The sequence below is a fragment of the Mastigoproctus giganteus genome, chromosome 1, assembly GCF_048544385.1.
Source record: "Mastigoproctus giganteus isolate SK-2022 chromosome 1, ASM4854438v1, whole genome shotgun sequence".
NCBI lineage: Eukaryota > Metazoa > Arthropoda > Arachnida > Uropygi > Thelyphonidae > Mastigoproctus > Mastigoproctus giganteus.
Window position 1 is genome coordinate 260,836,315 of NC_143575.1, and position 24,201 is coordinate 260,860,515.

Below are 24,201 nucleotides of genomic sequence, written 5' to 3' on the forward strand. Positions count from 1 at the left end.
GAACCCCCATCACCTCAGTCATCAAACACAAAGATCTCGGCGTTATATTCGACCCTAAACTCAGTTTCAAACACCATGTTGTAGACATTCACAACAAGGTCTGCAGAGCAAGATGGCTTGCCAAACAACACCTCCTTCATGTCACAGAGCCTGAGTACACGCTCCAATACATATACCGGTTTCTGCAGCCAGCCATCACCTACGGGTCAGAAATCTGGGCGTCGGCAACGAAAACCACGCTAAAAACCATTGCGTCTGATGAGTACTGGCTTCTTCGGTGGATCCTCTTCAAGCATAAACTGCCACCACTCACACATACTTCAGATATCACCCAACTTCTAAATTACAGAAAAGTCTCCAAACGGATATTCGCCCTCCGCTTGCTTGTGTCAATTAAAATGATAGCGGGTGAAGTCAATACGCCAAATTTTTGGCATATGTGCAATTGGAGGATCCCCCCAAAACCCTTAAGAGCCCTCCCCTCTCTGCAGTCTGTGGCGTGGAGGCTCAGAATAGAGGACAGATTCCTGCCCATGGAGATGCTCCACAATGTCCAGGAGATGGATGTGGACTACAAAAAGTTCATAGAGGACAAATCGTACAGAAGATGCATCATCAGGAACCAGCTTTCGTCTTCAACCGAGTGACTGCCATCGTCCTTTCATGTGTCTTCATTTCACATGTTAAATATTAATTTTATATGTAAAATATGTAATTATACGTTTTATGTCCTAATATATGTTTTAAGTAATTCTTCTTGTATAAGTTATTTAATGTTAAACTCCTAGCATTGTCGCTGTTCTGGGTATTATTGCATCAGGCAATCATGTAACCAATCACTGCCTGCAATAAAGATATAGATAATTAACAGAAAGTTTCAGGTTAGACAAAAGCTAGACATTTCTGAGAATGTGATAAAAAACTAACTGTGCGGTAAAATTACCGAAATATGACTGTAGAAGCTATTAGACAGAGAGCAAAGGTCACGGTTCAGGTTTACAAGAAACTGGGGTCTTCTTTACTCGAACATTCCAAAATATAAACAAACAACACCCTCAGAGCAATCCACATACGTATTTTTTCTTGATACCGACTTCGATTTCTGTGAGCTGGAGGGGCCCCAAATAAACGGCTTACTTTAATGTAAGCGGGGTTTTCTTATAACTTTCCTGATCCTGGAATCAGTTCACTTATTCTCAATTCGTGTCATATGCATGACACGAATTGAGAATTCTGCAACAAAAAATATAATTTTGATGACATCTGTTTACAGTTAGCATTTCTTGGCAAAATTTTTATGGGTAAGGAGATCGCGAGGTTTTGTTGTTGTTGTTGTAGGGTTTTAGGCGCAACATCAACTTAGGCCACATTGCGCCCATAATGCGTCTGTACATTGATTGTTCTGTAGTCGAGTTGCAGTTTTCTGGATGAAAAATCCGAGTTTCCGGGAGAAAAAACCATATTACCCGTTTCTGTATTTGTTTTTGGTCCTCCTTTGATGTTACGAACCCCAAGCAGTAACTGGATTGCTCAAGGTTCCGTTCACATGAAATCCTAGAGGCGGAAGCGTCCAGGCACCACCTCTTGTGAATTTCAAAATCAGAATAGGGACCTTTTCATTTTGGAGACGCGTATTTTGCATGAATCCACTCGAAGTCGTGTTACTGCCTATCAGTTTACTGATGCCAGATACGATTTGTTTAACTCACTGGCCACAAAATCACAAATCTTTAATCAAGGTCTAATAGGGCCTTTCTTTTGCCCTAATTACACCCTGTACGCATCGTGCTTTGGATTCCAGTAGGTCTGGAGGAGCCTAGCTTCTGATTTATCCATTTTCCCTTTAGGATATTTATTAACTGTTGTATTGTGGCCGATAGAGAACTGCGAAGCTGAAATGCTTTTACAACAAGTTCGGATAAGAAGCTCCTGGGAAAGGTTATATTATTCCTCTGATGGCAAGGAACTTGGGTTCATACGCGTGACTAAATTAAATTTGCATACCGTACGTTGATGCCAATTGCAAAAGGCCATTGGAAAGTAACTGTTCCCTTTATGTAGTAAATAAATTAGCAATTGTAAATATAGCAGCACATAATGCAAATTGTTCATCCCAATAAAAACACCAGTTGCGACCATGTCACTTCATTCCCATTTTATTGGCTTGCTCAGTTGGACAGCCACGTCTCCAGTAATCAGGATGGCAAGTCATCGTCGTTTAAATGGTTCCTTGAGATGGCAGACCGTTGGACGACTTGAAGCAGAGCAATTGCGGGCGGAGGTGGCAAGTTGGCTTTAATGTGTCAAGCAGTTTGGTCTCGGCACTGCCACCTCTGATACGGCCCATGTGCAATTAATTGTCTTTGCCAACGATCTCTCCATTTTAGTACATGGTAACTCCAGATCCCAATAGGAACAAAGTGCTAACTCTATACTCAATAACTTGCTGGATTGGACTCTGAAAATTAAATTAAGGGTTCCACCATCTAAAACCAAGATGATGATATTTCACCGAAAACGAGATCATAATAGAGCTCCGGTTCTCAAGTTGAATGGAGTATCTTTGCCACTTGTTAACTCATATGCATCTTGGGATCAATTTAGATGAAAAGTTGCCATTCTTACTACACATCCAGAATCTTTCCAAAAAAGTGAAAACTTACGGCCATGTTATTAAAAGTCTCTCGGCAGGACTGGGGTTTAAAAAAGGGAACCCTCAGAATTCTATACTACACAGTATTTTTTCTAATCGATACATATGCAGCCAGCATATGGTTTCACAGAACTAAACTTATTACAGTTCAAACCAAACTAGACAGTGTCGAACGGACCTTTTTGCTAAACCTCTCCTGTGAACTGGTAGAACAGTTTCAATTGCATCTTTAGAAGCTATCGCAGGCTCATTACCTCTGGATCTATATCTTATTCAAAAGCTTTGCCTACTATATTCGTAAAGGTTGTCCTCTAACGTTTTCTGATTTGACCTATGATCTATCCCACTGCCGATCCAAAGAATGAAAAAGCGAAATGTGGGACTGAGCTTCATAAAAGATGGCAAGTAAGATGGAATTCCTCCATCAAAGGTGCACTGATATTAAATTCACTACTTCAAAAAGTAATCAGGTTTGGTTCTACCCAGTCCTTCTTAGATCATACATTTTAACTGGCCTTGGTTCTTTGAAGGCTCTTCTTCTTATCCATCTAGCTACATCAGATACCTGCTTCTGCGGCGCCCCTGAAGAACTGGAGTCATTAACGCCCTGACGTATGAATCTCAAAGTACTATTGAAATCGTGTGCTAACCTAACAAAATTAAAAATTGCTAGCTTCATTGACGGGTTTCTAATCCAGGACTTTCTCTCCTGGTGTGTGAAGGATGGAGATTATATCAACTGAGCTCCTACCATGAGGGCGATTTTGCACTACACTACTGTCTGATGCATGGATGAAGGCTGTAGAATTGAAGGAAGGTTTATTGCTTGATGGGTCCATTGTTTTAAATCCAACAAGAGCATCAACTCTTTTCTTCAAGCGTTCATATTTGCACTTCGGAACACTGAATCTGAATTTGAGCTTAATTTCCTCATACTTTTCACAAGAATGTTAGGAAATTAAGCGTGAACACAGACAGATGCATCCGCAAACATGCAACAACTAACGCATTGTATATGAGCCAAGGTATTCACAGTACTCTGAGCTCTTATACAATGCGTTAATTGTTTAATGTTTGCGGATGCATCTGCGTTCATGCTTAATTACATTTACGAATTATTTAAACAACGTCATAATATCTCATTCCTAAAATACTTGCAATGTTAATTAATCCATATGGAACCACACAGAAGAATATTAAGCAGTTTTAAAAGGATACTTAATAATATTATACTGGAAGTAGATAAGAGTAAATGCTGTATAAACTTCTACACTGTTATCTCTAACTCAAATTCCACGACCTAGCAGTGCAGTGACCTAAGGTAACCAGAGCTGCTGAAATAGTACAAATATTTGTAATACAAATTAACAAGTCACGAGGTTTGTCAAGGTCAGAATGATATCAGCACACAGAACACGGGCTACGTTCCGACATCTGCTATTCGTTTTTATTTTCACACCGAAAGTTCTTTCAGATTGTGAGTTTTAAAAGATTTTGCGTATCAACAGGCTTCCAACAAGGTAAGGCCTTAGAACAACAAGGTAAGGACCGAAAAACCCTAGAACAAACATTCTAGCAAGGTTTGTTCTAGGGGTTTTTCATGATTAATTTTATATAAAACCCCCAGCTGAGGGCTGCGTTACTTGTCCCATTTGTACCATGAATTGTTTACGCTTTCTAAGGAAGCTTCTTTTCTTAATAGAAATCCATTTTTCCAGTTGTATCTTCTCTGTCACTGCTCATGTACGAATCTTAGAACATTTGACCATTCAAATAAGATGTCTGACGAAAACCCCGGAAAATTTTATGACGAATTTAAGAAACAATTCGAAGGAGATTCTTTCAATTCAGAAGGGTATTACAAGGAGTTGTTATTGCAAGCTGTAGATACGGTTGGGAAGTTCTTTCTGGAAAACCTACACGCAGCCATAAACAGTAGTAAGTATTGTAACTGGAAAATGTAAACATTTTAATTCAGAAATTATATTCGTATTAGCCTCGTTCAAAATTTTGTGGTAATGTCTTTTCTTCGTGAACAGATCGATTCACGGGATCCAAGTGTTTAGATATTGGCTGTGGTCCAAGTATCCACACCTTGATATCTCCAAGTGCTCGCTTCGACTATCTGATCGCCAGTGATTATTCTGGATCCAGCCAAAAACTCCTGAAAAAATGGCTGAAACAAGAACCAGGATGTTTGGACTATTCTCCCTTTTTTAAATACGTTTATATCATGGAAGGATACAGGTAAGCTATAATTGACATCGAAGTTATTGATCTGTATCTGTTTGGTTAGTTTTTTACCATGGACCTATCCCATTTACTTAATATCTAAATGTACTCACATTTTAAGACGATCACACAACTTCCTCAGAGTCTGTACACTGTGCATACCATTAATATATCTGAATCTGCCCTGCTGGTAATTGGCCACATCCTACAACCATCCTACAACAATTCTATAATGTTTGAACCAAGCGGACAGTTGACTACTCATTTATGTTTTTTCTTTTCAGCCATATTGAGAGCGGAAAGGAACTTATTGAATCCCGACTACGAAGCCACCTGAAAGCGGTTATTTTCTCCGATGTCTTGGCAGATGAAATAGTTCCGAAAGAATACATCCAAGAATACGATCTCCTGGTTTCTTCGTTGTGTCTGGAGGCAGCTTGTCCGGATATGAAATCATACAGACAATCCGTTAAAAGATTTGCTTCTTTAATTCGCCAAGGTGGTGGATTGTTGCTGATGGGATTTCTGGAAAATCAGTACTGGATAGTTGGAGGTCACAAATACAGTGCTCTTAGCCTTACCAAGGAAGGCATCGAAGACGCCCTGTCTCGAGCAGGATTTGGAAATTTTGATTTTAAGATCGAAAAGAAAATGGATGGAAATTATGGAACCAGAAAATTTGAATATTTGTATTTCGTTGCTGCAGAAAAACTGTAATTCTACAGAATTCTTAAGAAAATTGTATAATTTTATACTTTAAGATTTTAATATGATTCTTATTTTTTTTATTTTCACCAATTCTTTGTTGCCAAAATTGTAAAACTTAATTGGAAATTATAGAAAATAAAAATTTATCGAATAAAAATGGCTAGTGATTTCATAACTATTTTAATCCTTTCATAGGAGTTCAATTCGGTGACTGAGTGAGGGTTGTAAACACCAGCAGAATTATCGATGGTATCTTAAGCAGCTGTGAATCCTAAATTAATTAATAAAAAAACAAACTTCAATCGTTATCAATGCTGGATAGCTTTGAGTTGAGAATCCTCTCTTGGGTGAAGTTCATATAGGGTTTTAGGTGCATCAGCAACTTAGACCATATTGACCCTTAACAGTATAATGTCTGTAAATTGCGTTTGTTCTGTGATCGAGTTGCTGTTTGCTGGACAAAAGCCTCGAATTTCCGGATGAAAAACCATTCTACATTCACCTGAGACGGTCCAACTCAACCACATTGTTAAAAATTTCTTAGGGCATCGACGAGATGAGTACTGAAGTCTTTTCTACCCAGTGTGGCGAAGATGACAATTATGCCCACTCCACCCATTGCGCTACTCGCGAGGACATTCCATTTTGGTTGGATCATCATATTTGATGTTATAGCTACGACAAGTGCAGTCGTTTTCGAGTACGTCTGGACAAAACTATGCTCGAGAAGGGACCAGTACCTGCGGCCCATACATTTCCAAACTTTTTTTGATGTAGACGCATTATGTACCGTACAAAAGTAATTAAACTTACCCAACCAGAATATTCTAACTATTGAACACCTCACCCTTTTTGTTCCTTATCTTTAAGCTTCACTTCAGTTTGTAACCTTGCAGATAAGTTTTGATTCCAAGAAAAAATAAATTAATTGAAAATTTTCAGATAAGACAGATGTCCATACTTTCCCCAACAGTATCACCTTTTGTGTCCTTAAAAGATGATAGCTGGCCTGCAACTCATTAAATTTCACTCCTGCAGACATTGCAATCCATCTATCGCGCTTAATTTCCTCACACTCTTCACAAGATTATTCCCAAGTCATGAAAACGTACACTATTTATCTGATATGGCACTTTTGATCATAAAGTAAGCAGCAGCCATTATCAATCCACTGCAGGATGGAGGACTCCTCAACAATTCATATTGAGGGAAACAGGCCATAATCTGCCCTGCTGGTCCAGTGCGGGTTGGCAGATAGACCATATTTAGCAGTCAGAGACTTGAACCCCGGTCTTCTCAAAGAGCGTGTGCTATTGCACTCGCGCTCCTGGCCACTCGGAGCAACTTGTTTAGTAGAAATATATTTTTATAGTTCTACACCCACTGGCCAAAAACATACGAATTTTATTCAGTATCAAATTGGATTTATTGCTGAATATAGAAAAATATCGGGTTAATTCTGAGAGATGAAGGAAGAGGACTTCGATGCCAAATACCTCTCTCCAGCATATCCTGAACATTCTGAATAGGATTGAGATCAGATGAATGTTCAGATGAGTGTGAATGTTGCACGATTCTGAAACGATGAACTGTTGCACTGTCATCATAAAGTGTCCATCGCCTTCGGGATAAAGTGTCATCAGGTAATCCCTGGATAATATTCGATCATCCGCCAGTATCAACGGACTCAGTCCATGCCAACAAAGTATTCCCAATAACACGATACCACCACCTCCAGATGCTTCGGCTGTCTTAACAAGGCAAGCAGAGGCCATCGCTTCTTGAGTTTCTGGCCAAACTCTCTGCCTGCCATCAGTGCAAAACAAAATGTATCGTGATTCGTCTGACCAAATGACTCTCTTCCATTGTCCACTGTCCAATCATGACGTTTTCGGCATCATTGCCAATTCTCAATTCTTTCAATTCTCTGCTCATGGTATGGGTTGAAATAAGGCAGGTCTGTCATTTTTCAACATCATTTCAAATAATCTGTCTATTTACTTATGAGTTGTCTCGAAACCTTCTGCGTGCTTCCATCTCTTATCTATATTTTCAAGTAATTGTACATCCAGTTAATAATAGATGGCAGAATGAAAATTGCTTTTCAAATCGGAGGAGGATAAGGAGCAGGAAGAGGAGGCTGCTTCTCTCAGCCATTGTTGTCCTATTGAGCTTACAAAAAATCACCTAGACACAACTGGAGTCGTGTCTAGACGTTCCTGCAATGCTTCTTTAACGAGTGACTCCATTATTCTCCCGGATAAAGTAGTTAAGCTAACAGCTCTGTAATTATTGGTGTCACCCTTTGATCCCCTTTATGAATTGAGGAAAGATTCGTCCACTGGACCTCCCCCTGAGAAGTTTCAGAATCTGTTCTTTCCACTCATTAAAAATCTTTGAGATGGATGCTTTTGAGAAACCATTAACGTCTTTCGTTTTTTGAATCGTGGCTCCTGCTAAACGTGGACCCCTTTCACCCTCGGAACGACCCGCCCCTCGACAGATCACGCGTTTTCCCCATTCTGGCTTCAGATTAGTGCAGTCTCTATACTCAGCGATAGACCACGTCATCACTCAACACAGTTTTCTATTTGCAATTTGCATTTCTGTGTCTGTGATAGTCTTAAGACAAAGGTGTCACTTCATATTTTTTGGTCATTGTGTGTATTAATGCAATGACGTCATAAAATAACATTCGCATTGCTATAATTTATAATCTGCAAACTTACTAAAATCACGAAATATTAATTATTCCATGTGGAATTACACAGAAGACCATTAACAGTTCTTAAATGATATTAAATGGTGCCATCTTAGAAGTGGAGTGAGGATTAAAAGAGGCTAATACCCTGTTATCTTGAACTCAAACTCCACTTTCGAGTACCAATATTTTAAAACGTAAAGGAGTGAGGTCGTAAAGTCAGCATGATATCAGCAGACGATACCTGGTACCCGTACATTCAGTCGTCTGCTGTTAGTGCGTGACTTTTGGCAAATCTTTCATGCTGTGAGTTTTAAAAGACAGTGTTTGTATGTATTAAAGGGCTTCCAAAGAGGTAAGGCGTGTTTATGTTCCATATTTTTGATTAGAAATTCAGAAATTCAATAGATTTCTCTTTCGTAATTTAAATGTCTTAATTATAAGGAAAGTAGGAGGAAGAGTGAATATACTGTCACTTTATTGCCAAACGTATTTGTGGCATTTAGTTATCTAAACAATTTTTATGGTGGTATTTGAACATAATTATTTTAAAGCATTCGTGAGCAATAATTTTAATCAAGAAATTAATTAATCAGAGGTGTTTTGTCAACTGAAAATGATTTTAAATTTATTTTTAATGAATCGAAGAGACAGATTTATAATGAAAGTCTTTTATCGAAATCTTTAAGGAATCTAATATAAAAAAATAATAATAATAAAACCGAGCTCGTGTTTTGTCTAACAACACAGTTCTAAATTCACAGACCCAAGTTCGAATCCCACCAGATTATTTTTATGAAACAAAGAACCGCTAGCGCTATCCAGGAGCAAAATTTTAAAGCCCAGGAGAGTGTGAGAATGTGAAAAGGATGGCGCCACCTAACGACGGAGACAGCAATTAGTATCGGTTCAAAGTGCCTGCGGTGGTGGCGCTACCTAGCGGCGGCAGTTGAAACTATAATCGGTTAAAAGTGCCAGTACCTCTACTCTTCTGATATTCTTTTAGAGACAGACCACAGGAGGCGTTGAATGGAGCGTGTTGGGAATGGTGTGAGGTGGTTTACCAAGATCATTAATACATGAGTTGGAAGGAAAATGGGATGCCAGAAGGTCAGCTTTATCTTTATCAATTCGAAAAGAATGCATATCATTTTCTGCAGTTATTCCTAGGTCATATCCAGTAGGATTACAATCGATTCTGGTCAGGCTATTGAAGCCTTTCTGAGCCTTCAATGTTTCTCGACTTCACTAGCACGATGAAGTTGACATTTAATTGCCAAAAAATTAGCAACCTTTATTGAATACCTTGTAGAGCTAACCTTTTGTCCGCAGATAAACCCATTCTTCCATCAGGATATTTGCCAGCTGCTGTAATGTCTGAGGAGAACTGCGAAGCCAACCTGCCCTTTCCAACATGTCCCAGACATTCTGAATTACTTTCAGATTTGGAGAATCCGCCTGCCAAGTAGATGATGGAAAGCTTGGTAGTGTTCCTCAAATCATTTAGATGCAATTCTTCCACGATGATATCTGCGTTCTCGTTTCGAAAGAATCCACCACAAATCGTATTTTGTTTATCTGGAACTACTGATCGTACCATGCGAGAACTTACATTTGCATAGTGCATATTTAATTATCTGTTGACACCTGTTGTAGTTGCAAGAGATTTCTAATTTTTTTTTTCCGATGTGTGTGTCTATTCCTGAACAGGTGGATATCTGATATATTTTTTTTTATTTTTCCAAAACCACAAGACTGTCCGAATATTTTTGGAACTACAGTGTATATGTGTTTTTTGTTCTAGGAGTTTCTCACAATATTACAGATCGTTCAAATAAGATGTCTCGTGAAACCTCTGGAAATCTTTATGACGAATTTAAGAAACAATTCGAAGGAGATTCTTTCAATGCCGAAGGGTACTACAAGAAGTTGGTATCCGAAGTTGTAGATAAGGTTGGGAAGTTCTTCCTGGAAAACCTGCACGCAGCCATAAACAGCAGTAAGTATTGTGATTGAACAATATAAACATTTCAATATAATCGTTCAAAAGTAAAATTGAGTCTAACCGGTGCCATCTTCCCTCACTCCATTTACCAATTTCTTTTTAATCTTTGTGCATTGTAATTGCAATCGTAAACGACCCGGAGATAATTTTGTGGTAATATCTTTTCTTCTTGAACAGATCGATTCACAGGATCCAGGTGTTTGGATATTGGCTGTGGTCCAAGTATCCATACCTTGATATCTCCCAGTGCTCGCTTCAACTATCTGATCGCCAGTGATTATTCTGAATCGAGCCAGAAGATCGTAGAAAAATGGCTGAAACAGGAACCAGGATGTTTGGACTATTCTCCTCTTTTCAAATATGCTTCCATCATGGAAGGATACAGGTAAGCTATATCTGACATCGATGTTTTTCATCTGTATCAATTTGGTAAGTTTTTTTATGACGTGGATTAGCAGCTAGTTGCGATGGACACTTTTTGGTTTGATCCAAGAAAAGTCCATTGTTCAAGAATCATTCATTCAAACAAAGTTTTTTTTTTTCAGTGATGTTGAGAACGGGATGAAAAGTATCGAATCCCGACTAAGAAGCAACCTGAAAGGCGTTATTTTCTCCGACGTCTTGGCAGATGAAGTAGTTCCTAAAGAATACATCCAAGAATACGATCTCTTGGTTTCTTCCTTGTGTCTTGAGGCAGCTTGTCCGGATATGGAATCATACAGACAGTCCGTTAAAAGATTTGCTTCTTTAATTCGCCAAGGTGGTGGATTGTTGCTGATGGGAGTTCTGGAAAGTCAGTACTGGATAGTCGAAGGTCATAAATACAGTGGTCTTAGCCTTACCAAGGAAGGTATCGAAGATGCCCTCTCTCGAGCGGGATTTGGAAATTTTGACTGGAAAATCGAAAAGAAAATGGATGGCAATTATGGAACCAGAAAATTTGAATATTTGTATTTCGTTGCTGCAGAAAAACTATAATTCTTTGGCCTTTAAAGAAAATTTTCGATTTTAATATGATTCTTATTTGTTATTCTCAGTAATTCTCTTTTACCTGAAGCTGTTAAAATTAATCGGAAAGTAAGAAAAATAAACGTTTAATGATTAAATATGAATTCAGATCTTTTCCATCCAGCGTGTGTAGGACAGTGATTGTACAAACTGTGCAATCCACGAGGGTATTTTACGCAATCGTAATGAGAATTTAATACAATAGAAGATGCTTGGGATGCTCTAGGCATCTGCTAAACGTGAACCCCTTTCACCCTCGGAACGACCTGCCCCTCGATAGATCACGCGTTTTCCCCATTCTGGCTTGAGATTAGTGCAGTCTTTTACTCAACGATAGACCACGTCATCACTCAACACAGTTTTCTATTTGCAATTTACATTTCTCTGTCTGTGATCGTCTTAAGACAAAGGTGTTACTTCATATTTTTGGTCACTGCGTGTATTAATGCAATGACGTCATAAAATAACATTCGCATTGCTGTAATTTATAATCTGTAAACTTACTAAAACCTCGAAATATTAATTATCCATGTGGAATTACACAGAAGAACATTAAGCAGTTCTCAAAGGATATTAAATGGTGCCATCTTCGAAGTGGAGTGAGGATTAAAAGAGGCTTACACCCTGTTATCTTGAACTCAAACTCCACTTTCGAGCACCAATATTTTAAAACGCCAAGGAATGACGGTCATAAGTCAGGATGATATCAGCAGACGACATCGGGTACCCGTACATTCAGTCGTCTGCTGTTAGTGCGTGACTTGGCAAATCTTTCATACTGTGAGTTTTAAAAGACAGTGTGGGTGTGTATTAACGGGCTTCCAAAGAGGTAAGGCGTGTTTATGTTCCATATTTTTGATTAGAACTTCAGAAATTCAATAGATTTCTCTTTCGTAATTTAAATGTCTTAATTATGAGGAAAGTAGAAGGAAGATTGAATATACTGTCACTTTATTGCCAAAAGTAACTGGACATCTGCATATGTCGAGAATCCTTTTATTGATGCACGTTTAATAATTGTCTTTCTTTTATGAAAACCCCAGAAACGAGAGGTATTTGAACCTATAGTACTTCGAACTTCGAACAGTGCATGGGTTGGAGGTTGACAAGATGATATTTGTTGACGTCAATTTCTGTAGACTGTAATTTTCAGGAAATACGTGTGAAGAGAGATTGACCCAAGAAACGGCAGTTGAATGAATAAATGAGGAAGATGAAAAGTTGGTTCTGTGGGTTTGAAGTTGGACAGTAAATGGATGTTGGCTGGTGGCGGCACGTTTTGAAAGAGAGAGCGGGAATTATAGAAGCCAATTCAGAAGAACAGTGCCCATGGAAGTATCTGTAGAAGAGGCATGCAGCAGAAACGGTGCGTCTATGAGAAAGCGAGTGGAGAGACTCTGTTAGAGATGAATCATTAATTAACCTAACTGCCCTCTTCTGAATGGAATCAAGAAGCCTGAGAGAGGTTTTGTGGGCACCACAAAAGATGTGGGACCAATTCCATGGCAGGGCGGATTTTTAGGAACTGGCTGGATATGAGCAAATTTCCAAGCAGAAGGATAAACACCTTTGGAATAAGAAAGTGAAAAAGGGAAGAAAGAACAGGATAAGTCCAGGAGCACAGGTTTTGATAAAAGTGGAGAAATTCCATGTGGACCTGTAGCTTTCTTAGATTCATGATTCGTCAAATCCTCTGCGCTAGCTGGCACCACCGACCGAGCCGGATTTGTCTCTCATGATCTTTTTTTCAAAAGAATCACCATTTACATGACGCCCTTCTCCTTAGCCCCGTTGTGTTTTTGTCGCCAGGGGACGCTGCATGTCTCCAGTCAATCACGTGACTCTCCTTTCCCTGGACTGCGATAATTTTTCATCCCTACGGGGCTCTGTCTAGCTGCCATTTCATTAGCTTACATGGCCATACTCTGTTATTTACTTTTTATTCTGCCCCTGGATGGCGCTAGTGGTTATTTTTCATAAATTATAATATAATCGGGATAGATTCAAACCCGTGTATCTGAACGTAAAGGGAAGTGCTTTAACCACTTGGCTATGCAGATATTTGCTTATATTACTGCAAAAGTATTATTAGAATTTGAACTAATTTTTTTTAATTAGTAGGCAGCATTAATTTAATTTAATTATTTTTAATCTAGAAGTTAATATGTGGTGTTTTATTTTAAATTGTGAGTATTTAACCAATAAATTAATTAATCTCTGATATTTTATTTCAATTTTTTTAAGTATTTAAACACTGTGTAATTATCACATTTAATTATCTGAACATGATTTGATTTTTAAGGTGGGATTTGAATATAATTATTTTTAATCAAGAAATTAATTAATCAAAGGTATTTTGTCAACTGAAAGTGATTTTAAATTTATCTTTGATGAATCGAAGAGACAGATTTATAATGGAAGTCTTTTACTGAATCTTAAAGAATCGCATAAAAATAAAAATAATAATAAAAATGAGCACGTGTTTGGTCTAACCATACGGTTCTAAATTCAGAGACCCGAGTTCGAATCCAACCGTATTATTTTTTGAAAAAAAATACCACTAGCTCCATCCAGGAGAAAAATTTTAAAGCCCGTGAGAGTGTGGGAACGTGAAAAGGATTGCGCCACCATCCTTTTCACATTCTTGTGAAAGGTGGTGGCGCCACCTAGAGGGGCAGACAACAATGGTATCGGTTCAAAGTGCTTGTGGTGGTTGCGCTATCTAGCGACGGCAGCCGCAACTAAAATCGGTTCAAAGTGCCAGTACTCTTACTCTTCTGATATCCTTTTGGAGAGAGCCCACGGGAGGCATTGAATGGAGCGTGTTGGGAATGGTGGGAGGTGGTTTACCAAGATCATTAATACATGAGTTGGAAGGAAAATGGGATGCTAGAAGGTCAGCTTCATCTTTATCAATTCGAAAAGAATGCATATCATTTTGTGCAGTTATTCCTAGGTCATAAAAATAAAATCTGACCAGAACCGGTTGTAATCCAGTAGGATTACAACCGGTTCTGGTCAGCTATTGAAGCCTTTCTGAGCCCATGCCTTCAATGTTTCTCGACTTCACTAGCACGATGAAGTTGACATTTAATTGCCAAAAAATTAGCAACCTTTATTGAATACCTTGTAGAGCTAACCTTTTGTCCGTAGATAAACCCATTCTTCCATCAGGATATTTGCCAGCTGCTGTAATGTCTGAAGAGAACTGCGAAGCCAACCTGCCCTTTCCAACATGTCCCAGACATTCTGAATTACTTTCAGATTTGGAGAATCCGCCTGCCAAGTAGATGATGGAAAGCTTGGTAGTATTCCTCAAATCATTCAGATGCAATTCTTCCACGATGATATCTGCGTTCTCGTTTCGAAAGAATCCACCACAAATCGTATTTTGTTTATCTGGAACTACTGATCGTACCATGCGAGAACTTACATTTGCATAGTGCATATTTAATTATCTGTTGACACCTGTTGTAGTTGCAAGAGATTTCTAATTTTGTGGCCAATGAATGTGTCTATTCCTGAACAGGTGGATGTCTGGTATTTTTTTTTTTTATTTTTCCAAAACCACAAGACTGTCCGAATATTTTTGGAACTACAGTGTATATGTGTTTTTTTGTTTTAGGAGTTTCTCACAATATTACAGATCGTTCAAATAAGATGTCTGGTGAAACCTCTGGAAATCTTTATGACGAATTTAAGAAACAATTCGAAGGAGATTCTTTCAATGCCGAAGGGTACTACAAGAAGTTGGTATCCGAAGTTGTAGATAAGGTTGGGAAGTTCTTCCTGGAGAACCTACACGCAGCCATAAACAGCAGTAAGTATTGTGATTGGACAATATAAATATTTCAATATAATCGTTCAAAAATAAAATTGATTCTAACCGGTGCCATCTTCCCTCACTCCATTTACCAATTTCTTTTTAATCTTTGTGCATTGTCATTGCAATCGTAAACGACCCGGAGATAATTTTGTGGTAATATCTTTTCTTCTTGAACAGATCGATTCACAGGATCCACGTGCTTAGATATTGGCTGTGGTCCAAGTATCCATACCTTGATATCTCCCAGTGCTCGCTTCGACTATCTCATCGCCAGTGATTATTCTGAATCGAGCCAGAAGATCGTAGAAAAATGGCTGAAACAGGAACCAGGATGTTTGGACTACTCTCCTCTTTTCAAATATGTTTCCATCATGGAAGGATACGGGTAAGCTATATCTGACATCGATGTTTTTTATCTGTGTCAATTTGGTTAGTTTTTATATGACGTGGATTAAGCAGCTATTTGCGATGGACTCTTTTTGGTTTGATCCAAGAAAAGTCCATTGTTCAAGAATCATTCATTGAGACAAAGTTTTTTTTTTTTAGTGATGTTGAGAGCGGGATGAAAAGTATCGAATCCCGACTACGAAGCAACCTGAAAGCCGTTATTTTCTCCGACGTCTTGGCAGATGAAGTAGTTCCTAAAGAATACATCCAAGAATACGATCTCTTGGTTTCTTCCTTGTGTCTGGAGGCAGCTTGTCCGGATATGGAATCATGCAGACAGTCCGTTAAAAGATTTGCTTCTTTAATTCGCCAAGGTGGTGGTTTGTTGCTGATGGGCTTTCTGGGGCTTCAATACTGGATAGTCGAAGGTCATAAATACAGTGGTCTTAGCCTTACCAAGGAAGGTATCGAAGATGCCCTCTCTCGAGCGGGATTTGGAAATTTTGACTGGAAAATCGAAAAGAAAATGAATGGCAATTATGGAACCAGAAAATTTGAATATTTGTATTTCGTCGCTGCAGAAAAACTATAATTTTTTGGAATTTTAAAGAAAATTGTATAATTTTATAATTTTCGATTTTAATATGATTCTAATTTTTTATTCTCAGCAATTCTCTTTTACCTGAAACTGTTAAAATTAATCGGAAAGTAAGAAAATTAAATTTTTTATGATTAAATATGAATTCAGATCTTTTCCACCCAGCCTCTGGAGGACAGTGATTGTTCAAACTGTGCTATCCACTAGGGTATTTTACGCAATCGTAATGAGGATTTAATACAATAGAAGATGCCTGGGATGCCTTTTAGATGTAGCTTTTAAAAGAATGGCTGGACTGGACAAATTTGTCCTGCAGACGGGACGAATATGTCCTGTAGCCAACACATCCCCAAGCTCGCGACACCCACACTTCTCCCATGAAGCTTTTTATAGACGTATGAAAGGATAACAACCCTCAGGCAGATATTGCAAGCTTTGAACTCAATAAGACGCTCTTAAGTTATTTGGAGCTATCTTGACCGGACGTGACACTAGAACCGCCTCAGCTTCATATTGCTGGAAGCCAGAGATGCTGATAGCAGTATCTTATCAAGTGAGATCCGCAGAGTAAGTCAGAGTAAAGTAAATGTTAACATTCCATGGCCAAATTGTGAAAGACAGCAATCATAAACGACATATACTGGTACATTTTCACCTTGAGTTTGTAACCTTGCAGATAAGTCCTTAAAAAAATTAAATAAATAAAAACTTTCAGATAACACCAATGCCGGTACTTTCGTCCCTTCGATTGAAAGATCTTAAACTTCGGTCTTCGTCTTGTTCATTCAAATGAGATTTAAAAAAAAAAACCAGAAGAAGACAAAAGTTGAGGCACGTGCTTTGGGTGGGTTCCAATGTGAAAGAACCAGTGGCATCCAGTGCATCTACAATGGATTCAGATTGAGTAGATAAAATTTTAGCGATAAAAAGTTGTCCATATTATGCAGGGTTCTACCACCAGTACTGGTGGTAGAACCCTGCATAATATGAACAACCGCGATCGTGCAGCAGACTACAAACCATTGATCGTCATGTAGGATGCTCAAAAAGAGCTATCTGCTGGAATGTATCTTCACGGCAATGAAATTTTGCTGAAAAAGGATAGTCTCTGCTGTTTTTCGTACTTTGGCCTGCGATCATTAGTTGTTTTGGAAAAAACCATGAATGCTGAGGTCTGTGTAGATGTCGAGGACAATAATTTGCTACCTACGTTGTGGCTGCATGTCTGGGAACGGACAATATCAGCAGGAGAACGCTCCATGTCATACTACTCGTGTTGTGAGGGATTGGTTTACGGATGAGCGTCGAAAAGATGGACTGTCCAACCCACAGCCCTGACTGCAATCGCATCGATAACCTTTGCTATAAATTGGATCGTCCTCTAAATAAAAGTTATTTACAGATATGCAGGAGTTCGAATATTAATGGTAGGGAATGTTAAGAAGTTACTGAGCAGTTTCTTAAGCAATATCTTTGTATTTGTTTAAGAAAAGTCATAAAGAAGTTGTCCTAAATTAGTAATTGGTATTTTGTGAATGGTAATGGTACATTTGGTACATTATGAAGCAAAGGAACTCACAACGCATAAACGTAAAGACATAGGTTTGTCTGTGTTAGGGGAAATTCTTTTATTTATGATTTTTTTTCTTTACAGTACATCGTACATTTTATTTGTAGGAATCTGTACACAAAATGAACAGATCCGTCTACAGTTTTTCAGCAGAAATAACATAGGTGTCACCCCAATCACCAACATCAAACCTGTTGTCCTTTCGTTCTTCTATCACACAATCGATGATTTTAAATCGAGCTTTGGACACTGAATTTTCTACAACTTCCTTTGTTAGGCTTAAGGCAGGATATTTGGACCCTCCCACCTCCCATTCTGTGCACCCAAAGGCACCAGCGAGAATCAGTCCACCCCCTGGACGTACTAACGAAGCAAAACTTCTTAAAGCTTTTTCGTGTGCTTCATAAGTAGGACATGCTGCTTCCAGGCATCCTAAAGAGACAAGAAGATCGTATTCTTGGATGTATTCGTCGGGGACAATCTTGTCTGCTATTGCATCGCAAAATACGACCGCCTTCAAATTGCGTCTTATACGATCTTCGATCTCTTTCATTCCCATCTTGACATCGCTGAAAATAGAAATAAAAATTGGACTGAAAATAATCGTTGAAACCATAATAAAATTCAAATATCTTTGAGAAATCACAACTTCAAGATTATTAAAATATGTCTGTAAACTGCATGGTGTGTTCTGTTGCCGATTTTCTCGAACCATTCCTGCACAATGCAGATCTTGAAAGATGGGGCGTTGTCTTGTTGAAAGAGTCCAATCATGGAGTACACGTAGGGCAAAACTTGGCCCGAAACAATGCCGAAATGGGATCTGGCGGAATGGTGTGTTCAATGGGCATTTGTACCCATTCATTCATTTTTCATTTATTGAGTAAAGCGGCCCCTAGCCAAAAATATCTGGCAAATCCGCCATACATATAAACATGGTATAGTACAATATACAATTATTAACAATATGTACATGAGACATTGAATATCATAAATCAATTCAAATATCACATTACAAATCAACTATACTGTGCAATGGTCATCCCCTCAGCTACAGCACAACGAACTGGACAGGTAGGCTACAACAGAAACCGATGAAGAGACACTGTCCACAGATGAACAAAAGCATCACATCCTAGAAACTGATCATCGCCGGTTATCTCCAAAAGACAAACAGTTCAACGAATAGCCATCTACCAGCAGTCAGAGAACTCAACAGAAGTTACTCATATTAACCAGCAAAACCAAACTGGAGATATCCATGAAAAGATCACCCAAACCATGACCGGCCCGTTTTCGTCCAACGATGCAGTCTGGTTGCAGCCGTTTGTTCGCCGTTGAATACACACCCTCATGATGGAGCTGGAACTTTGTTTAACCAGACCAGGCAACTCTTCTCCAGTTGTATAATGACCAGGAACCGTGGTTCTTGGACATTAGACCACTGCAGGGTGAGGTATCGATGAAGGTCGGTCCACATGGACGCATGAACAGGTCGTATAATTCTTCAGCCTATCCACAAGGACATTCACTGGATGGTGTGCTTTCTAACGTCTCTCTGTGCACCCTGGTTGTAGGCTGCCGTTAACTGAGAGATCGTGGGCCATCTGTTGTCCCGAACAGCACATGCCAACCGTCGTTCACCTCGACTCTCAACCATTAGTGGTGTTAGCATGTTGGGTGGTTACGTGTTCCTTTTAGAATCATTCCCGTCAATACGACTCCCCGCGAATAGTCGACAATGCTTGCGCTCGCTTCGGCTCTGGAGTGTAAATATCAACATTGAGAACTGTTGCCAAGGTAGACGGGAAGACCTTTTATAGGATTTTGTTTTCTTTTTTGGCATGGTTTTCTCACACGGAACCTAAAGATATTCGGTTTAAAATTACAGTGTAAACTGCGCAATGGATGAATGGACTACAGTGTTAAAAACAATCCATAAAATTACTTCCATGTTGATGAGATTCGAACTCCAAATTTTTCTACACATGAAACGCTTATTTCTATGATGAGCTACTTGACACTCCGTCAAATGGAAATAATGGACACTCCCTCTTATTTTTCCGTTCATACCAACAGAAAAACCAACCTCAGAACCAACACAGTACAGTCGAATACAACTTTTCTAGTGCTGCCCACTAAGCGCAATAATTGTCGTAGGGGGTTATCCCACTGTATTCGTAGATCCATCCATCCATCTAATACTGTATTGGACCATTGACGAACACATTGAATTTTTGTTTAGATCTTTTTGCATTTCAGGAGGGACATAAGCAGTCTGTGTGTGTTGGTGAGAAGTAAAAAGCAATTTACCTGTATCCTTCCAACTTGGCACTTAACTCCAAGAAGTAAGAGTAATCACCGGCTCCGGGTTCGTTCTTCCACCATTTTTTCACTAACTTCTGGTTCGAATCCGAGAAATCGCTAATGACCATGTGAGAATAATGAGCACTGGCCGACATCACACCGTATATCATCGGACCACATCCTATTTCCAGCAGCTTAGAGCCCGAAAATCGTCCTAGTGGACAAAAAGAAAGACAATGCTAAAGATTCTACATCAACACCCACATACACACGCACACAACACACAAAGAGAAAGATTGAAGATTGCTGTGTAATATTCTTTACTCACTTGGACGATGTGAAAAATTAAATCCCCTAAATCTTGCATAACCTCTAAAGGGACGAATTGATTGACAATCAACGCATATTCCCTCCTGTCATAGCTGAGCAAAATTTCAGACTCTTTCAAATTTTAAAGGTAACTGATCTATAACGTCGTCTACTTCTCCTTTGGCAGATGTACCTTGGTCCTATTCCACCTATCCTTTTTGCACAACATATTTCCAGTTTCCCCTGACAATAGAGTCACCGACAATAACTGCCTCCTTTAAGACCAGCGCATTCTGCCTTGGGAATTTCCCCTGTGTTGCGTGATGGACAAGTGTGAACTCTGGTGTTGAGTTGGCCAGGTGAGAGCTTGATGGGTCCCCATTTTAATTCCTTCGACAGCATCCACCCTACTCCTCACTCTCTAATAAACGCCCATCAGCACGCTGAGTTGGCATCAAATTTTTTTACACTCTCTTAGATCTGACATAGGTCAGTTTTAAGAATCCAACTTTGCAGTTTCAAGGGATGGTGCGTTACTCTTAATTCCCAAGAGATCTAATTACACATCTCTTTAATTTGCTGACCCCAGAACCTCATTGCAAATCTTGTCTGGCATGGAGCTTTTACCGTGGATCACGACAAATCTCTGATCCACCACTGATAATTCTAAGTCACTTGGCCAGAATCCAAACCAACAATGCCTCCAACCATCTAATGTTGAAAAGAAATGCGGTCGTGTCTCAGAAAATAATCAACACTAGCATATCAGGATCACATACAAATCACCATAATAAGGCCATTAAGGATCTGGACATTTAACTTTATTTACGATAAACATTTGCAACAACTACATAACTGGACTTGTTGTTGTAGGTTTTAGGTCATACTGCGCCAAAAATTTCGCTCTGTGGTCGATTTCCTCTTTGCTGGAAGAAGAAAACAATACAATCTAGGATAAAAAATCATGCTTCCATTTCTTGAGACGGACTAACTCGGCCACCTTGTCAAAAACACCCATAAAAATTCCTCACATCATTGACGAGATTCGAACTCAGGTCATTTTCGCTGTGTGTCAGGGATTAATGGGTTTGTGGTCCTGAATCTGTACCTTGATGTTGAGTTTCCAACACGGTGGAAAAAACAACTGATAACAATGGCTCTGTAGTCCTTCGCTTTTGGAATCTTGGAGTCACCATAATAGTGATTCCAAACTGCTGGAGCAGCTGCATACTCTTAAATAACTCTTATTTAAGAGTAGATATTCAAGGAGATGGTGCCACGACTGTTGACTGCGAAGGCAAGATGCCAAGGGTTAACAGACTTAAAACACGGAATGATAATAAGGAGATGTATAAGAAATTGGTTCATAATTGACATTTTAACGACACCGAAGATCCTTAGGATCCAATAAACATCAAGGTAAGTCATAATGGAACTTTCAAATCATTTGGTGTAATACTCACCGCTGTTAACTATCTTATGAACGATGGGAAGTAAACTCGTGCTGTACGTTTCATTTATTATTTCGGTTGCCATCTTTAGATAATCTTCTGCACCAAAACGATCTCCCCTGAAGTACTGACCCCAGTCGTCTGAAAATTTCGTCGGAGCTTTTTTGGACATCTTCCAGGTAATGGAAATCTGGAAAACAAAACTCAGTCAGACACTTTCTTTTCAATAAATGTTTGGTGATTTTCATTGATTGGCTGCTTTATTAGGTTTAATTTCGCTTAGGATGAGTCATAAAGAAAAGATGCCTGGAGTGGATGGGACCTCCCCATTTATATTAAGGAAGGCAGCAAAAGAATTAAAGAAACCCTTAGCCATAATTATGAGAGTATCTTTGTATCCAGGTGAGGTCTTCTTGGACTGGACATGGGCAAATGTACACTCAATTAACAAAGGGGGAATCAAAAGGTGATCATGAATTCATAGAGTCGCTGGTTAAAGAAGTAACGCACGACCATCTAGAGAGGAATGCAATTTCACTGCAATCACTCCATGGATTTGTTAAGTAGTGATCATGTCTGATCCATCATGGATCAGACATCTGATCATGTCTGATCCATCCTTTCGTAGTGATCATGTCTGATCAATCAGATTGATCAGACATGATCACTACGAAAGGGTAGTCTTACCTTGAAAGGTTTCATTCCTGGAAATTGCAGCGACTGGAGACTACGCTCCTGCGAGGCGATCCGACTGAGGCGTTCAAGGCTTTGAATGAATTGAGCAAGCTCAATGCCGATGGGATTCTTCCTCTTCCTCAGGCTACACGCGTGAGGGGGCACAAATTAAAATTGAGGAAGGATGGCTACAGGATAGATATGAGGAGGGTTTCTTGTTGCAGTAAACTTTCATCTGTTGTTATGGAAGTGGGTAGTTTGAATAAATTAAAGGAAGTAATAATAATAAAATAAGTAGAGCGATTAGACGAGTGGTTACGACGCCGAACCAGCAGTATCATGGACCCGAGTTCGAATTTCGAGAAAAATATTGCCAGGGAAACAAAAATCGCTAAAGTTGCCTCAGTGGACCGACATCCCCAAGGCAGAAGTGATAGCTGAGGATGAGAATGGTCTCATTTGGTGTCAGTCCTAATAACTACCACCCACCACGGGAACCAAAGCCAAAGCTAAACAGGTCCACCTCCATAGTTGAATTAAGATGAAAAGTTGAAATATTGAACACACTGAGTGGAGCATGGCGTAAGTTAAAGTCACTCTCGTTTAAGGCTTTAGTTAGCTTCGAAAAGTCGGAGATAGTCGCACAAGGAAGACAGAGGAGCAAATCGGCTTGACACTCTTATGGCCACCACAAGGGAAAGGAAAACCATTCAGCCCAACCGACTGGAAGTGGTTTCCTCTCAGTTGCGCAAGTGACAATTGAGGAAGGAATTAAAAGCCAACACATGAAGTAGAGTATCCAAATGAATATGTTCATCATGCAAGCATACCATGAAGTATCGAATCTGGAGTCCCAGATGACAACCTGCAGTACTAGGTTTTATGAGCATCAGCGATGCTCATAAAACCTAGGTGAGTAAATCACGTGTGTTCTATGGTAGATTTTCTGTTTACAGGACAAAACCCCGAGTTTCCTTGAGAAAAACCATGCTGTCCTCGCCTGAGGACGACAAACTCAGCCACGCGGTGAAAGAAAAAGGCTCATAAAAATTTCTCTCGTCATCGACAGGACTTGAACTGAGGTCTTTTCAACTCGATGTGGGGAAGATGGCGATTCTACAAAATATGCTACCCACGGGGTAAAAAAAGATTTTTCTCTATTAGGCCAAATATTAATTCAAACCATCTTTTGAAACTCTTCAACAAGTGTCTTGACTCTGGGAAATATTCCACCAGTTTCTTATTTGAAAGGCAGCTCTCAACAACGACCTAATTCTATACTAACTTACCATAATAATTTGCTGCATTGGACTCTAAAAAATGAGGGATGTCACCATCTAAAACTAAGGTGATGATATTTCACGGGAAGACCATATTGGAGTTGTCAGGCTTAAAAGGAATATCTTCTCCGCTTTTCCCTACCCATATTCAAACATCCAGAATCTTCCCAAAAAAGTTAAAACATTTATAACAATTTTGTTCAAAATCTCTCTCTGCAGTATTCGTGTTTAAAAATGAAAACTGTCACATGTGCAGCATATGATTGTATAGAACAAAATAAAGTACACAAATTCAAACCGAACTGGAATATCCAACGGACCTTTCTGCTATCTCTTCAGAGACCGTGTAGATCAGTTTCAACCGATTGTTTACAAGTTCTTGCAGACTTATTACCACTGGATCGGTATCTTATTATATTCGTAAAGAACATCCTCTAGCTTTTCCTGATTTGATCAATGATCCCACTGTCAATCCAATTAGGAAAAAGGGA

At 39.2% G+C, this 24,201-nt stretch overlaps 4 protein-coding genes across 4 annotated transcripts; 3 read left to right on the top strand and 1 right to left on the bottom strand.

Annotated features, from left to right (window-relative positions):
• Positions 1–4,431: 4,431 nt before the first annotated feature.
• On the top strand, positions 4,432–5,602 carry LOC150091844 (nicotinamide N-methyltransferase-like). The gene is made up of 3 exons (XM_090369986.1): positions 4,432–4,591; positions 4,693–4,900; positions 5,170–5,602. The coding sequence occupies exons 1-3, from the start codon at positions 4,432–4,434 to the stop codon at positions 5,600–5,602; spliced, it is 801 nt and encodes a 266-aa protein (XP_090226112.1).
• Positions 5,603–10,133: 4,531 nt separating this feature from the next.
• LOC150091845 (nicotinamide N-methyltransferase-like) lies at positions 10,134–11,277 on the top strand. Its single transcript, XM_090369991.1, has 3 exons — positions 10,134–10,293; positions 10,477–10,684; positions 10,845–11,277. Exons 1-3 carry the CDS (start codon positions 10,134–10,136, stop codon positions 11,275–11,277), a joined length of 801 nt encoding a protein of 266 aa, XP_090226117.1.
• An 850-nt stretch (positions 11,278–12,127) lies between these two features.
• LOC150091846 (nicotinamide N-methyltransferase-like) lies at positions 12,128–16,112 on the top strand. The gene is made up of 4 exons (XM_090369996.1): positions 12,128–12,136; positions 14,933–15,127; positions 15,311–15,518; positions 15,680–16,112. The coding sequence occupies exons 2-4, from the start codon at positions 14,968–14,970 to the stop codon at positions 16,110–16,112; spliced, it is 801 nt and encodes a 266-aa protein (XP_090226122.1). The 5' UTR covers positions 12,128–12,136; positions 14,933–14,967.
• A 1,624-nt stretch (positions 16,113–17,736) lies between these two features.
• On the bottom strand, positions 17,737–21,939 carry LOC150091847 (nicotinamide N-methyltransferase-like). Its single transcript, XM_090385903.1, has 3 exons — positions 21,768–21,939; positions 20,002–20,209; positions 17,737–18,257 (listed from the first exon to the last, which is right to left on the bottom strand). The coding sequence occupies exons 1-3, from the start codon at positions 21,925–21,927 to the stop codon at positions 17,825–17,827; spliced, it is 801 nt and encodes a 266-aa protein (XP_090242029.1). The 5' UTR covers positions 21,928–21,939; the 3' UTR covers positions 17,737–17,824.
• Positions 21,940–24,201: the final 2,262 nt, after the last annotated feature.